This window comes from Meleagris gallopavo, chromosome 6 (assembly GCF_905368555.1).
Source record: "Meleagris gallopavo chromosome 6, MGAL_WU_HG_1.1, whole genome shotgun sequence".
Lineage (NCBI taxonomy): Eukaryota > Metazoa > Chordata > Aves > Galliformes > Phasianidae > Meleagris > Meleagris gallopavo.
The window spans coordinates 33,647,281-33,662,575 of record NC_139409.1 but is presented as its reverse complement, the minus strand read 5'-3'; the positions used below and the strand labels follow the sequence as shown (position 1 = coordinate 33,662,575).

The 15,295-nt window shown below is 38.2% G+C and overlaps 1 protein-coding gene across 2 annotated transcripts in view; it reads left to right on the top strand.

Moving 5' to 3' along the window:
- Positions 1-15,295, top strand: part of ANKRD28 (ankyrin repeat domain 28) — a 108,568-nt gene that overhangs the window by 27,619 nt on the left and 65,654 nt on the right. Inside the window, exons 1-2 of one of the 2 annotated variants that reach the window (XM_085226291.1) lie at positions 10,606-12,065; positions 13,139-13,222. In XM_085226291.1, the coding sequence (XP_085082417.1) occupies positions 11,949-12,065; positions 13,139-13,222 (201 nt within the window). In that variant the 5' untranslated portion in view covers positions 10,606-11,948. Of the gene's footprint in view, positions 1-10,605; positions 12,066-13,138; positions 13,223-15,295 lie in introns of those variants that run through there. The other variant, XM_085226292.1, reaches the window with a different exon arrangement.

Below are 15,295 nucleotides of genomic sequence, written 5' to 3'. Positions count from 1 at the left end.
GGAGCATTCTAAACAGTGTTCTTAAGTTTTTGATGCTAAAGATGTACCTAACATGTTTGTAAAACTCTTATGTATTTAGATGTTATAGAAATGTGTTTTTTCACATTGCTTCTATAAAATAAGTTGCCGTGCCAGAAGCAGCAGTAGACAGTTGGATGTTAGGTGTTCTGTGGGCTCACTTCTGCAAGTACTTGAAGATATGTGTACACGTTTGCTGAATGTAGTTTGGCTTTTTTGTCAGATAGCTAAGCGCAAGGATATAGAAGCTAATTTTCTCAATATTTTAAATAGATAATGTACTATTCGTGTGTATTAAGCGATGTTCTGTTTTGGTATCATCTTTCAGATTCTGTAAGTACTTCTTTCTAAAGCAATTTGTTAGCTTCTCAGAATGCCAAAATGTAGTTCTCAAGTTCTCCTCATGGTGGCATCTTAATTGAACAAATAACTGGTTGAAGTAAGTGTAAGCAAATTTTGGAACAAATTCTAAATTCTAATCTTAAATCCCATTTAACTTTTTTGTCATGTGTGTTTTATAGTGTGAAGTTGCAATATAACTACCTTCTGCATTCCAGTGTCAGACATAATAAGTACCTAAACTGATTCTTCCATGTACAGATGCTGCATGCATAACTGGTGTGTGTATGTTTGACTGAAAGCTGGGCCCTACCATTCTGCATCCTGTTCTTAATGCTGTGTGCTTTATAAACACTGTTAGTACTATGCAGGTAATTTGATTAATATAATCTGTGAAATTTCTACATCACAAAGTATTTTCCTTTAAATACAAAGCAAACTTATTAGGAGTCATTTATACAGTGATGTGTTGGAGCAGAATTTGAGTTCTTCCCGTAAGTTTTGGAGTAATTGGAAAGAATTTGAGTAATACACTTGATTGTAATAGTTGTCTAAATTTGGGTATGTTAAGGAAAAACAGGAAACTGTTTTGGGGTATTTTAAGGAAGATAATAAGGATTGAAGTAGTTCTGACCAGTTGCTGTTGAGGAAGGCAGCTCATCTTATGGGTGAGGTTTTATAAAGCAGTTGAATCACTTTCTATCACAGTAAGAAATATAAATGCTCCCACTGCTTCTCTGTGTCAGCTGTCATCCCACGATGAGCTAGCTCACCTAATTTACCACCAGAAAAACAAAATGGGGCAGTTGGATCACACAGGTGCTTGTGCTGGCACAGGAAGGGGATGTGAATGAGCAAAGGATCATGCAAGGAAGAGGGTGGTGAAGAATCCCTCTGGTGGCCAGTAATTAAAATCAGACTCAACCACTTCCTCAAACTTCACTTTTGAAAAGAAAAAAACTTTGCATGGAAAATGTTTTAATTAGTGTTTTTAGTTAATAGTTTGCTCTATTTTATGCAACTTTATGCAGTAATGGAGTGTTCAGCTGTTTAAAGGAAGTGCTCTTTAATCTGCCCTTGAAAAATTCTCTGAATTGAAGAGGTGCCAACTAAAGTAACTTCTAAGAATGAATGTCACTTACATGCTCATATCCTAGAGCCTTCCTGGAAGCAGCATTCCCAGTGGGCATTGGGCAAGAGTCTGCAAGGTTTGATGTAGCTGGGAAAGATTCTTGGCTATTGATGTTTTTACTCTTGCTCAGTTTTGGGAAAAAACCATCCATTTTGGCAGCTGTAAAACATTCAGATGGACACTCTCATCTCGTAGTAGTGTATGTGTGAATACATGGACTTTATCCAACTGTGTTTTCCAGAGTGGTTTCAGTTGCCAGAAAAAAAGTGCTCCTGGACACAAAGAATGTGTAAGGGATTCCTAAAAATTCTGAGGAAGTGCAACATCTCCCAGGCAGCAAACTGATACATGAGGCAGCTGCTGACCTATACTATTCACATGAAAATCTGAAGAATTCATGTAGGTCAGTACAGAGTGTTTACATCCTAAGCACAGCAAAAATAACACTGGTATCCACAGCAAACAATTCATTTTGCTCACTTTTGTACAGTATTTTGAGCCCCTGGTATGTATGGAAACAAAAAGTGAATGTCCCAGTTGTAAGCAAGTGAGCTGAACTGTGGTTTCTGTGGTCACAGTCTCTCTATTCAGATCTACTAGAACCAGCAGATTCAAAGTATTGCACTGGTATGAATTTTATATGTGTTTTAGTACTGGAATATTCATGATTTTGTTTCAACTGTTGTAAATTTTCTGTGAGAGACAATTTGATTTGAACTGAATTATAGAAAATGGTTTTTAAAAAAATCTCCATTCTGAAAAACTAACCAGAAAGCTCACCCACTTACAGTACTCTTGACTGGGTGGGACAGGGAGAGAGAGTTTGGATTCAAGGAGAACTCCACCGTCACATGGCTATGAGTAGGCAAATTAGACAGAAATTTCAAAAGCAACAGTTTCTCTTTTGCAAGTTGTGAATTTGGAGACATAAAAACACTAAGTTTAAGTTTCTTTCTCCCTCAGTGTTACTGACTTCTAAATCTTTCCTCCTAGGAGAGTTTCTGTTGTGACAATAGAGGTGAATAGATGATTTGTAGAAGTTGACTTTCTTGTCTTTTGTCATTGACAAAGAAAATTAAAGAGCAGCGCTTTGAATGTTAAAAGTCATGTGGCCTCCCGAGAAATAATTTGCTACTCTCACTATTGCTGTAAATAAAGTGTTGCCTCTGGTCTTGATAAAGTATCTTGATTTTTTTTTTTTTTTTTATTTATCAGAGTTTTATGCATATGAGTAAATAGCAGACTTTCGAAGATAATTTTTACTTTTGCTCCCTAAGATGGCCAGACTTGACAAGTATTAGATGGGCATTGCTTCCATGCAAAGTGTCATCTTCTAGGTGCTCTTCCGGTGTGTGGCACTGGGAAGGTACTCTAACCATTTCTACTTTTGTCCATTCAAACCAACTCTTATCACTTTTCCTTCATAGTCACTGAATCATCAGTGAGTTGTGTGAAGCACTTCTTCAGGTGCAGTTCTGTGCTTCTTTCTTAACCATATGCAGGCTATCGTTTGTTCCTCACTCTTAGTTGACTGTCTTGTTGCCTGTGCGACTGGATTAATGTTCTACTTGTACTGACTGCTCAAACCATCCAACTGTGTCAGTCAAAACAAAACATAAAACAGTCAAAGCATAAGACCCTGCTCATACAGCTGAGAGATGACAGATTTGCTGTAGAAGAATTTCTAGGGTGATTTTTGCAAATACTGCTCATTCAGTGGCCTTTCCAACTTTAGCCTACAGTGGTGTGTTTGATCTACTAAGCCTTTTGGTTTTATGTTGGTTTGTTTGTGGTCAGATTTCTTAGTGTTTGTTTTTTTTATTATTTCTTTTTTAGAGGGGGTGTGGAAAAGGGACAGGGAAGGTGAAACCTTTTCCCTTTTATTTTTCCATTAATAGCTTTGATAGTTGAATAGTTATTTTCAAAGAATTCATCTTGTTTATTTTCTTGAGTAGTCAACAGATTATTTTCTTAAATAGTCAATAGTGATTTTCTGTTTGGAAAAGGGAGTTGATTCTGGAAACATCCTAAGCTAAAGTGAGTCATCACTGAAGGTTTAAAATAGTTGAATGTGATGTTTGTTTCCACCCTTCCACAGCTCAAAATGGTATGAATCATCTTTTTTAGTGTTTCCCAGATAACAGTCTGAACGGAAACGGTATGCATTTCTGACTCAAGTTCTTAAATGTTAGCGGTGCACTCCCAGCTACTGCTGGTTTTGGCCGGGTGGGAATTCCATAGGAATTTCAGACAAATGTATGAAAACAAACATTTTGTAACTATGGCAACTCAACCATGGGGTATTCTTGTGGTTGGTGACATAAAACTGTAAAAGCCTTCTACTGACTGGCAGAACTGATTTGACTTTTTTTTTTTTTTGCCTAAATTCTGTGCATGGTAGGAGATTTAAAAAAAATAAATCAGGAGAATCATTTCCTCAGACTTCTAGAGTTCTCATACAACATCAGAATTTTAAAATGCGTTGCATATTTTGCATAGCATCTGGCTACTGTTCCTGCCTGCTGAAATGAAAAACAAACCCAAACTTCTTCCATACTTGCATATGCTTATAGTCAAATGTGGGGCTCCGTTATTCTGTGTGAATGGGAGGACAACTCAGCTGCATTCCTTACTCTAGAGCATGTCCTGAAACTGTGCTGAGAAAAAATAGAAAACCAATGAATTTTACAGGGGAAAGAGAAGGGAAAAGGAGATGAGTGGTACATCTGCATTAAATTAAAGAGAAAAAAAAAAAAGAACACTATTGAAAGAAACAACTTTGATGCAGCTTGGAGAAGAGTAACCTATTTGTGTATCATGCCAAGCTCCTTTAACACGCTGCAATGAGAGCTTTGAGATTTCATCTCTTAGTTTAGAACTTGTGACAGAATCAAATTTGTCACCTGTCACAGGCAGCAGAGAAACTTTCATTTCCAGAAATGCACTTGACCAACACCTGGTCCTTCAGAAACTCAGCTGGATTGCCATACAACAGAGTTTTGTTAAGAAAAAAGTAATGTTTGTTCCACATTTCTCAGCTCGGATGTCACAGCTTTCAGTCTCAACACCAGCACTGTCCAGTGCTGAATTAGGAGAACTTCTATGATGCTACTTTTCCTTTAAGGGCATTTCCAGCCTTCAGCAAAAGAATCAATGTTAAGAAAAAAGCAAGGTGAGAATCCAGGTTACTGGTTTGTACGATGAGGAACACATGCAGGGTTAAAAAACAAGCAAAACAAACAAACAAAAAACCAAACCCACATGATTCTAGAAAGGGTAGAACTTGTTCTTTCCCTGGAAAGATCGCACTTGTTTTTTTTTTTTTTTTTTTTTTGTACAATGTAAAAGAAAAAAAAAAAAAAAAAAAAGCAATTGCTTTTTAGATGTGGACTAAATGAATTGGTTTCAATGCATTAGAACAAGAACTTCCTAAACCTGCCACCCTTCCTATAGAAAATCCCGTGGACATCTATTGATACACAAGGATTAGAGGCATGTGGTGGTCTTGTACTTTGTAGTATCTGTCCTTGAAATGCAGACGGTGTACTGTAGCCCAAAGAATGCCTACTGGAAAAGAAAAAGCAGGCCTATTGTGTGGTGACAATAAAGCAATGTTATGTTGACTTTGTGATGTTGGTTGAGTTTTTGTAATAAAATACGATCTTGATTCTGTTTCCTGTTCTGAAGCAGTATTGCAGGAAAAAAAAATTTCAAAGGGGAAAATATGTAAGGTCAGCACTTTGTATGCTCATCTTCAGAGCATGACTATAGATGAGTAGAGAAGCAGATCAAAGGAGATGTACTAACTCTTCTCTATGTATGAGCGCTCCAAGTGCCCGCAGGGAATTCTCAGTTGTTTTACCAGCTGCCCTAATATGATTTAGTGGGATCATGATTTAGTTCATTTATAAGAGTGTGTGCACACTGACATAAATAGTCTTAGGGCAATGTAACTGGTGATACAAAACTTAGATTAGGAATTCTGCAGTTGTTTGTTTGCTCCAGCCAAGCTACCTTTATCTGTTTCTATCATTGGGAAGATTCAATAGCATCTCTTCATGAAGCATCATGCTGTCGGTGCCAGCTGTGACAGCGGGTTGCTATATTCTAAAGCCTCTGGTTAGTGTTTTTACTCTGTTATGGTTGCATTCCCATCTGGTGTAACCTCCCAGCAACCAGCTGAGTTGTGCAGGGGGAGAATGGTTGATATGTGGAAGAACAAACAGAGACTACTGAGCCTTTGGGTTTTGTTTTGGTTCCTTGCACTCTGCTCTTAAAGTTGATGTGTGCAGCTGAAATTGCTGCCTTCAGTAATTACTACTCGAAGTTGCTCTGGGTGTAATTGTAAAATATATTTAACAGTATTTCTAGTGCCAGAAAACAAAATAGGCTGTGGATGTGGTCTGAATTGGAAAGAATTATAGGGGTCTACAGCATCATATACAGATAGGTGTACCCTTTTGTAAACTGTCTTTCCTGAAACGGCAGTTGTCTTGACTTGTAATTAACTTTATTTTGATACATTTCCACTGTTAAATTTCCATTGTTGTATTTTGGACAGCTGTTGAGTGTTAGAGCTGCCTTCAGAGAGCTCCAGAGCAGGAGGCAGGGAAGGGAGTCAAGAGGAGCTGCCTGCCAGTGCACGCCATCACTTCTTGGTTGGTTAGTTGGTTTGTAGGAATATCTGTGCTGAGTTCTCACTGTTTACTTGGCTTCAGCTTCTAGGCTAGCTACTGGACACAGCCTACTAGACTTTGTATTTTGGTTATCGAGGCACTTTTAAAAAAATATTTTGTTTTATCTTGTGCTGTGGTGGCTGTAAGATGCTATAGATCAGCTGGAAGCTTCTTAGCCAATGTATTGTTGGGGTATATAAAGTACGCAAGAAGTCTTAAACAGAAAATTGCAAAATACACTTCTAACACTTTTAAGATACTTTATTTGTCTCTGATCAGATATTTATAATGTATTCTAGAAGGTTGCAGTTTGATTAAACATACAAATTACGTTTACATCTCAAGCACAGATGCATGTTGTATTAGTATTTTTTCATCTGCTGCTCCAATAGAGAGAAGATAGAATGAATGCTAGATACTTTTTTCCTACTGCCACATTTGCATCTCAATTTTTGTTGAAATTATGTAGTTTTGTATTTTCTGTGCAATCAGGTGGTTCTGTAAATCACTTCAGGCTACATACTTGCCCGAGAGAAAGAAGAGCTGCCTACAGCATCTAAGAGGTGCAAGCAAAGCTTTTTCACTTGTCCTTGTAAGCAGAAGCATGGAGCCCAGAGGTTAAAATGAATTTCCTTTTTCTGCATCCCAGCTGTGCATCATATGCACAGTCTGGAATAAACAGAGCAAAATTGAGAAGAAAGATTGTAATTTAGACCATTCTCTTTCTGACTCCACCTCATTCCCCCAGGAGTGGGGAGGAAACAGCAAAGAGCCCAGACAAGTGACTCACAAGGCTGCTTGAGGTATTGCAGCTTATATTCATGGTGATGCTGAACACTCATCTCTGTGTGTTGGGAACACTTTAGTAAATATTATAGATAAATTATTCAAAAAACTGCTTATCTGTTGTTTGTGTACCTTGCTTGTGCATGAATAGATAAAAGTACTGTGAGTAATCTGTCTTCTGAAGAGGTCTGTAGCTTAGACCAGTTGTTTTTTAGAAAAATCATAAGCCTTACTTGGTATTGAATTTTTCATTTTCACTGAAATCTGACAGAACATTTTATCCCTTTCTGAGATCCTTAATTATACAGAATACTAAATGAAACCAGTTGGCATATTTCTCAGCCCAGAAGAAAACTTGGTAAATGCTGATTGTCAAGAGAAATCGTTATTTGAGTAGGTTTGTTGGTACTGAATGTGCTTCGCTGACGTTTTCAGCATCATCTACAGTACTGCTACAGTCCTTTGCTCATCAATTCCTAGAGGAAAGGGTCGATCTATAGAAAAAGGTTACTATTTTTAGCTGTTTCTGAGTTCACAGGTTTTTTTTCTGTTTGGTGCGGATGTGGCTGCTGTCATCCATATCTTAAACTACAGACTGTGTTCCTATGATATACTTTCTGTATATCCACTCATGGAATTCTCTTGGAAGTTGATTCAATTAAAGACAATTTATTTGCCAAAAATATTATGTAAACACAAAGGCTTTTTTTGCAAAAATATATATTATCAATTTTGTTCACTTGAAAGTTGTTTTTATTGTCTAATCATTGTACTCCTTAACATTTTAAGACTTAAATATGGAGATTTTGTTTTGCTAACAATTAGATACTGCGTCTGCTATCTGATCACCACTCAAGATCCAGTAGAAATGACTTTTATTAAAAAGTTAGGTTATTTTCAATTACTTGTTTAAAAAGTTTTCTTATTTTAAATATGTGAAATTTAATTTTGAAACGTTTAAGGGCTTTGGAGAAGACGGATGCTGATAACCCACTGATCTTCACTTACTGGAAGTTTAATTAGGATCAGCTAGGAAGTGTATTTTGAGAGAGGCAGCTTTCTTTATTCATACCTCTGGTTGGGATTGTTGGATTAGTTTGTGAAGGGGCGTTATAAAGAAACCTCTTGTATTTACTCAGCCCAGCCTTCATTCTCTTTTACTGTTATCTCTTCTCCCTTAGTGGAAGTTATTAGTTTCCAGATAATATACTGAAAAACTAAAACTTAGGTTTGATTTCTTTTAGTAGAATCGTGAATTTAAGCTTTTGGAATAGGTGGTGGTATAAAAACTTGTATTTTGCAAAGCAGAGGGTACTTCGAGTTATTTTTTGAAAGCGCAGGAAGAAATTGAGACTGTTTCTGGTAGAACTCTCAATAGCAGGGAGTGGGAAGGGGCAGATGGCCAGATTTTGTTATTGTTTTTTGTTTGTTTGTTGTTTTTTGAGGTAACCTTCGAGCAGTAGTTAATTGTGAGCAAAAGCTAAATGTTTCTAGAGTTATTTGCCCTTTGGGTAAGAAAGTAATTGCATGCACACATTTGTAGCGTGATTTTTTTTTTTGGTCTGCTTATTTTTCTGTGGCTCATAATGCCGTCAAGATCAATGTAGTATTGACTTGGTTGTGCTGGTTCTCTTCCTGATGCAAGCTGTGATGTATTGGCTTTTAGCTCTTTGACCATAGGAATGTCACCATTCAAAAAAATACATGGTATTCTGCGAGATACGTGTTAACTTACTTGAGAAATAGTTTGATTTATTTTCATTACAGGTAAGGTTTCTAGAGTAATTATCACAGTAGATTGAAGTATTTTTAACTCATGAATTTTCACAGTTCAGTAAGTGTGAAGTCCTATGCCTTTTATATTGACTTTTCAGTTTCTAACTGAATATTTTTAGGTGTGCTTTGAAGCATTAATTGCAAAGGTCAAAAATGGGCCACTTTCAGATCAAGTTATTTCCTGTCTAGCACCACATATAGTTATGTAATGGGAATTCTGAAGAAAAAGTATGGAATTTGTAGCTTTTGTTTGCTGTATAAACTTTTTAGCTCTAGAAGGCTGTTTATTAATACTTAACATATGGATGTGGCACGAATAGTATTATTTAACAAATGTATGTATGTGTATGTACCATGAAAACCAAGTATACATTTTGTAAATGTACCTTGCTCGTATTGCAAAATATATAATATATAATATTTTGCAAATATAACAAAATGTTTGGGTTTTTTTTTTTCGTTTTCCAAGGGAAGTTTGAATTATGCAAGTGAACTACAGTGTCTGTTCCCTAGGCCATTTTCCACAAAAAGTGAAATATCCTCACCGCTGTGGGTGCTGTGTTTCTTAGCAGACAGTGGATATTGCAACAGATGAGTCTTGAGGATGTCCTTTTTAATTAAAATAATCTTTGCTGTGGCCAAGAAGAACATGAATTTTCATGTGTTCAGATCAATCTGTGGTATTTCTTTATAATAAATTATTGAAATGCTAGAACAAAGCAGCGCAGTGTACCAGTCATTCCTTCTTTTGTAATTAAAACCAGAAATATGAAGTTCCAAAACAACTGGACTCCACAGAAATGAATAGAATATATTTATGAAGTTGTACGGTATTCATGTATTGTAAATGGAAAAATTTGGGAAATTTGAATCTTGCTAGAAATTTGATGGTGAGTCCAAAGTGTGTGCTATATTATGCCAAGCCCGGCGTTTCTGAGCTCAGGGAGCCCTGGACTAGGTCACTCTCTGGCACTTGTATAAAAACATTTGTCTGTGTGCACTGTCAGTAGGTGTATGTTAAACCATTTATTGTGTTACAGCAAAGCTGTTGTAGACATTATTTTAAATGCGTGGTGATGTGAGTTTTTCCTTCCTATGACTCCCAAAGGTGGGAATTTGCTGCATCTATTAATACCCAAACCATTTAATATTCCATTTCAACCTGTCTGTTTGGATTAATATGGGAAATTTGAGAGTGAATGCATTACTGAGGAGCAGTTCCACCGGCCAGCTTGCCCACCATGGGCACACCATGAGTGGGCAGCTCAGAGGGGGACGTCAGAGGTACCGCAGAGCATGAGCAGAACCCTCGCTTTGTTCCTGAAGCTCTGAGTTAGTCCGACGACGCCAACAGCAGCCATTTACATAATACGCCCACTAACCAGCACTTCAGCACGCTCGAGCTGAAATACTTATTTAGCAAGTTTTAGGACTTCATATGCATATACAGTCGAGGTACGTGTTTCAGGCAGAGGGTAGGTTTGTCTGTCCTCATTGCAGAAAACCATGGGTTGGCCTCTACCGATTGCATTGAGAGAGATTCCACTTTAGAGGGTTTCTGTGGGGAGTTCCTTGCCTTCAAACAGTTAAGCAAGGGCTGTGGTGTGGTGCTTCTCTATCCAGTGCCATATGAAAGCAGTTAAACGCTGGAATTGTTTACTGCCTAAATTGTTGTTAGTCAGCAGAGCCAGCACACCGGATTTCTCTGTGGCTTTTAGTGGAAAATATTAAATGGTTGCTCTTTGCTCAGTTATAGAATTCTTACATTTTTGGCTGAATTAGTCACAAAATTGGCACAAACGTAACGGCAAAGACTGCCCCAAAAAAGGGCAGTCTTTTTTTTTCTGTGCCAGAGGAAGTTGCAGGGAGAGCAGTAGCTGGCTGTGTGTGACATGTGAGCATTACGGGGCATTCCATCCTGCGAGCCTGCAGTCTGCGCTCAGCTGAGCCGCCGCTCTGCCGGGGCAGCCGGGCGGCTGCAGGGTTTATCTGCTGTCATATCATTTCGACTGTTGGGGAAAAAACCTACTAAGCAGAGCCTCCATCCGAAGAGGAAAATCAGGTTGGCACAGTGACAGATGTTTGAATAAAGAAGTTGGCTCGGAGGAGATGCGTGGAGCCTGATTTTATTTTTTTTCCCCTCGCTCTCCGCCTTAATCTGAATGAGGACTCTCATGGGAACTGGATTCACATGGCGATCAAAAGGAGCGCTTGAGTGATGAACTGCTTCTGCGGAAGTCTGAGGCAGTCATTTGTGTGCAGGAGCTGGCTTATTTTGCTGAAGCGTCCTTCTTGTTGGAATTTGTGCCGGGCGCGTTCCCTGATGGAGAAGCCAGAGCCGGGGGAAGGAGAACTGAGGGTGCTGCGCTGCCGGTGGCACTGAGGGGTGAGCTGCCTGCGTCTGTCGTTTGGGGAGGCTGGATTGAGCCAACAGCGTTATTCAAGGAGTTGCATTGTCCCTGTGGTCTGACTCATCGCATGTAAATGTGCTGCAGCCTCGCTGTACATTGCAGATATTTTTATTGCATGGGGAAGAATTACTTGCCTCTCTCCCTGCTCTGAAGAACTGCTGGAAAACGGATGCATTTTTTGGATGGACTGTTTCTGACGCTGACGAACGGGGCTGCAGAATCACAGAATGGTCAGAGCCCGTGTTTATTCTCGGACAGCAGAGAGCCCGCTACTGTTGGCTGGCAACTGACCTTGCGGGACTGGGAATAGCCACAGCCGTCTCCGTCAGAGCAATTGTTCGTTCTCCAGGCCAGCAGAATGGAGCCGGTGCTCCTCCAACAATGATCCCCCTGTCTGCATAGGGGGAGGCACACTGCTCAAGTTGTGCCGCTGACAAGGGCAGATTGGCTTGGAAGGACAGCTCTTGGAGGCAGCGAGCTCTGTTGTAATTCACTTGGGTCTGGGATATTTTTATCAGCTGTTCCACAGTCTCGTCGTCGTGGTTTCGATGTTTTGTGGAATTTTATTTAAAAGAACAACTTTCTTAATTTCTCAGGGTGTTTAAATCTGAAAAATGGAGCTTAGAGGGGGATTGCAATGTCCTTTTCTAAATATTCAGACACCAGCAGCAGCGCTCACAAGTTTGTGAGTGTATGTGAAACAGGTGAAAGCATTCCCTGTATGGTCCTTGGTGCAATACCTGCAGTGTGCTTCCAGAAACAGAGTTGCTGGTGTTATTCTGTTTGCTTTTGCTTCTTCAAACGGATCGAATGAGTCGAGTCTGTATTGTTGTTTTGGAGGAGGAGGAAGATGATTCTCCCACATTTGTTTCCAATATACCTCAGGAAAATATATGTTTGCGTCCATTACCTCCTGGAAATGTGCTGGTAAGGCATGTTGTTTGGTGGCATATTTCTCATTTGTAATACTGGTAAGGATACCAATAGAAATTTGTAGCATTGTCATGAACGTGAATGATGTTGAAAGAAGCCGAAGTGGTAAAAACCCAAGAGAGGAAGCCTGAAACTTAGTTTTAGAATTAATGTTTGCAGGGGCTTGCTGTTTTGCACGGGACTTGATTGATGGTGCAGCAGTAATAGATCTCAGCTCTTGCATAGTAGCAGAGGATTGTCAGAGAGCTTGGTGAACTGTGTTGGGAGAGAATGCTTTTCCCCCTCTCCTCGTTCCTCAGGGTTACATTTATGCAATGCCACTTTAGGAACTGATATAATCATTATATTGCAATTATATGCTATATTTGTTTTGAGAACTGATAGACTTCATCAAGTGACAGCAGTTAAGAGCTAAAATAAAATAATGTAAGTCATAATTGGAATGTAACTGTTAGATTCAAATTACCTCTTATGGACAGTGCTGTGGGGCCTCTGCTTTTATTTCTTGAAATTGTTTTGTGAAGTGACTAACGAAAATCTCGCTGGCATATCTCAGCAGCTTTTCTTTTACTAAGAAATCCTGCTATATTTAGTGTGTGAGCGTGAATTTATTACCATACTTATCTGATTGATACACTTTGCTTTCTCACGTGTTCTTTTCTCTTTCTGAATAGGTTAAAGATTTCTATTCACTTCGGTCACTTTCTAATGTACAGGGTATTAACCCACTTACATTTTATAGAACTCACAGTATGTTATAATAGTCCTAATTTTATTAAGAGATATTCTCTTCTCAGCTGTTAAAAGCGACTCTTATAGGCTCTTTTTTAAAATAATGTATACTTCATTGGTTCATGCAGTGACAGAGTATGTTTGTGTGTCCAAGGTTTTTAAAGCTCTGAATTCTTTCAGTTCTATTTACTGTTAGTAGTTTCTTTATTCCACTGCTTGGGAAGTCTGATTTTTGTCCTCACCTTGTGTTTGTGTTATGTGTTACAGTATCATACACACATCACTAAAAACTGAAATGGGTTTACATTCTTAATATTTGTTTTTCTTTGTTTCAGCCACCGTTGGTTCAAGCTATATTTAATGGAGACCCTGATGAAGTTCGAGCACTAATATTTAAGAAAGAAGATGTTAATTTTCAGGTAAATCCAAACATTAGCTTTGAATACAATGTGCTTTTGTTTCAATCCAGCTTTCTGCTCTACTAATCACTTTAAAACCGTGTTAATTCAAGAGCTGTAAGTTGTAGTGCTTTTATGTAATAAGCAAAAGTAAAGTTTTTATGTACACTTAATTCTGGAAAAGAAGAGGGAGAAAGATGGTAATCTTTTAGCTTTCTACATTCACGTTGGTACTAAAGACTTAACTTTATATTTTTTTCAAATGTTAGTTTTGCAGTACTGGGGTAGCTGAAAAGTTTGTATATGCAGGTTTATCAGAACTTCTTAGAAAGTAATACTAGTTGAGTATGATGCTTTGAATGAAGTAGAGCTTATAGTACATATTAGACAATTAAAAAAAATAGTACGGAGTTTCAGAAGGTAGGCTTAAGAATGGATTTTGGAGAGATGAGCCCAATGCATATATTAGCCTCTAAAGTAAGAAATTGTGCTCGTGTGTCCTGTTAGTGACACTGCAGAATTTATTCCATTTTGGGTGAAATTCAAACAATTAAACAGCATGTGTTTACTGTGTTTACTTTCTATTAAAATTCTAATATGCATCTTTGACACTGCAAGATGATATTGTCTAAACCTTTTGCTTCTGTTAGAAATTGTTTTGCTTATTGTAGGCTGTCATTAGCCATTTAGGGTGTAGCATCATAGCAGTGTATGTAGCTGTTTTTTCTCCAAGTACATCAGAATGTGAGTAACACTAAAAACCTAAAGCTAACATCTGGATGTTACACTGTGGCCAGTGTTAGACCATGATCATTGTTTACCTTTTGTTCTTGAGATTCACAGAACCAAAACAAATATTTAGTTAGGCGTGTGTATTTTGACATTTAAAAGCATTCTGTGGAATTTATATCTGGCCAGTGCCAACTAGAAATCCTGTTTTGTGGAGCTTGGGTAGGGTCCTGTATAAGGAAACTCACTGTGAAATTGAAAGTTTTGTTTGGTAAGGTTCCTTTTTTTTTTTTTTTCCCCCTCGAGAAGTTTTGCTTGTTCTTCAGCAATATTCTGTGATGGATTATATAATATCAAATGACATAATCTTCTGTTTAGTCATGAGAGTTCTGTGGCTGAGGCTTGTTCTGTGCGTGTGTGTCTGTCTTGCCTCTCCATGTGCACATTTTGAACCTATTATTAGCATATTCATTTTAAAAAACTGATTAGTCTGTATCATTTCATTTGTATTTCTCCATGCACAAGTCAGGTTAAGCATCCATAGTAAACAAAGTAAGCTTAGTATCTATCTGCTTTTTTCATCATTTATTACAAAAGCCTCTGCTAGGTTTCATTATCTGTGAGGTAGTGAGTTTGTTTGGTTTTGGTTCTCTCACAACTTTTGTCGAACAGGTGTTGTCAGTTCATAAATACAAAATAAGTAGACATGCGTAGATAAGAAAGCTTATCATGTAATTGTTTCATACTTGGTGAAGAGGGTTACTCTAACTGCCAGGAAGCTATAGCAAAGAAAAATACTGTAGATTGAATATTCAAAATCTGTTTGTACACGTGTATACATAATTTTTCTTCTTGCTGTGGATTTAGACCACAGATGTATCTTAGTGATGCCCAAGGAGCATTTAGAATGCATTGAAAACAAATAAGCTATTTTCCTCACAGCCACATTCTTCATTGTAGGCAGATGCTTATCACATGTGACCACTCCTTTCTAACGTGGCGGTCCCAGCCCTGCATTATTTAATACTGAATTCACGTATAACCCATAGAACAGTTTGTCAGGACTTGCTGAGCATACAAATCCTCCCATGGTTGGGTAGAAATGAAGCTAACTGTGTAGGGAACTTTGTGCATCTGTCCGTGTGTGCTGTTTTTCTTGGGTTTTGCACTTGTTGTATGTACTTGACTAGAGGTAATGTATTCCTACACAGTCCCGATCCAAACCTTTTCCCTTAGTTGTGTGTTATGAATTGGTGTAGATAGAAGGAGGGGGGGAAAGTGAAGAAAATGAATTGACTGTGTATGTTTCCTAATAAAGAGAAGGATTGGGATGAACTGTAGTGGATTGTATTAGAACCAGTATAC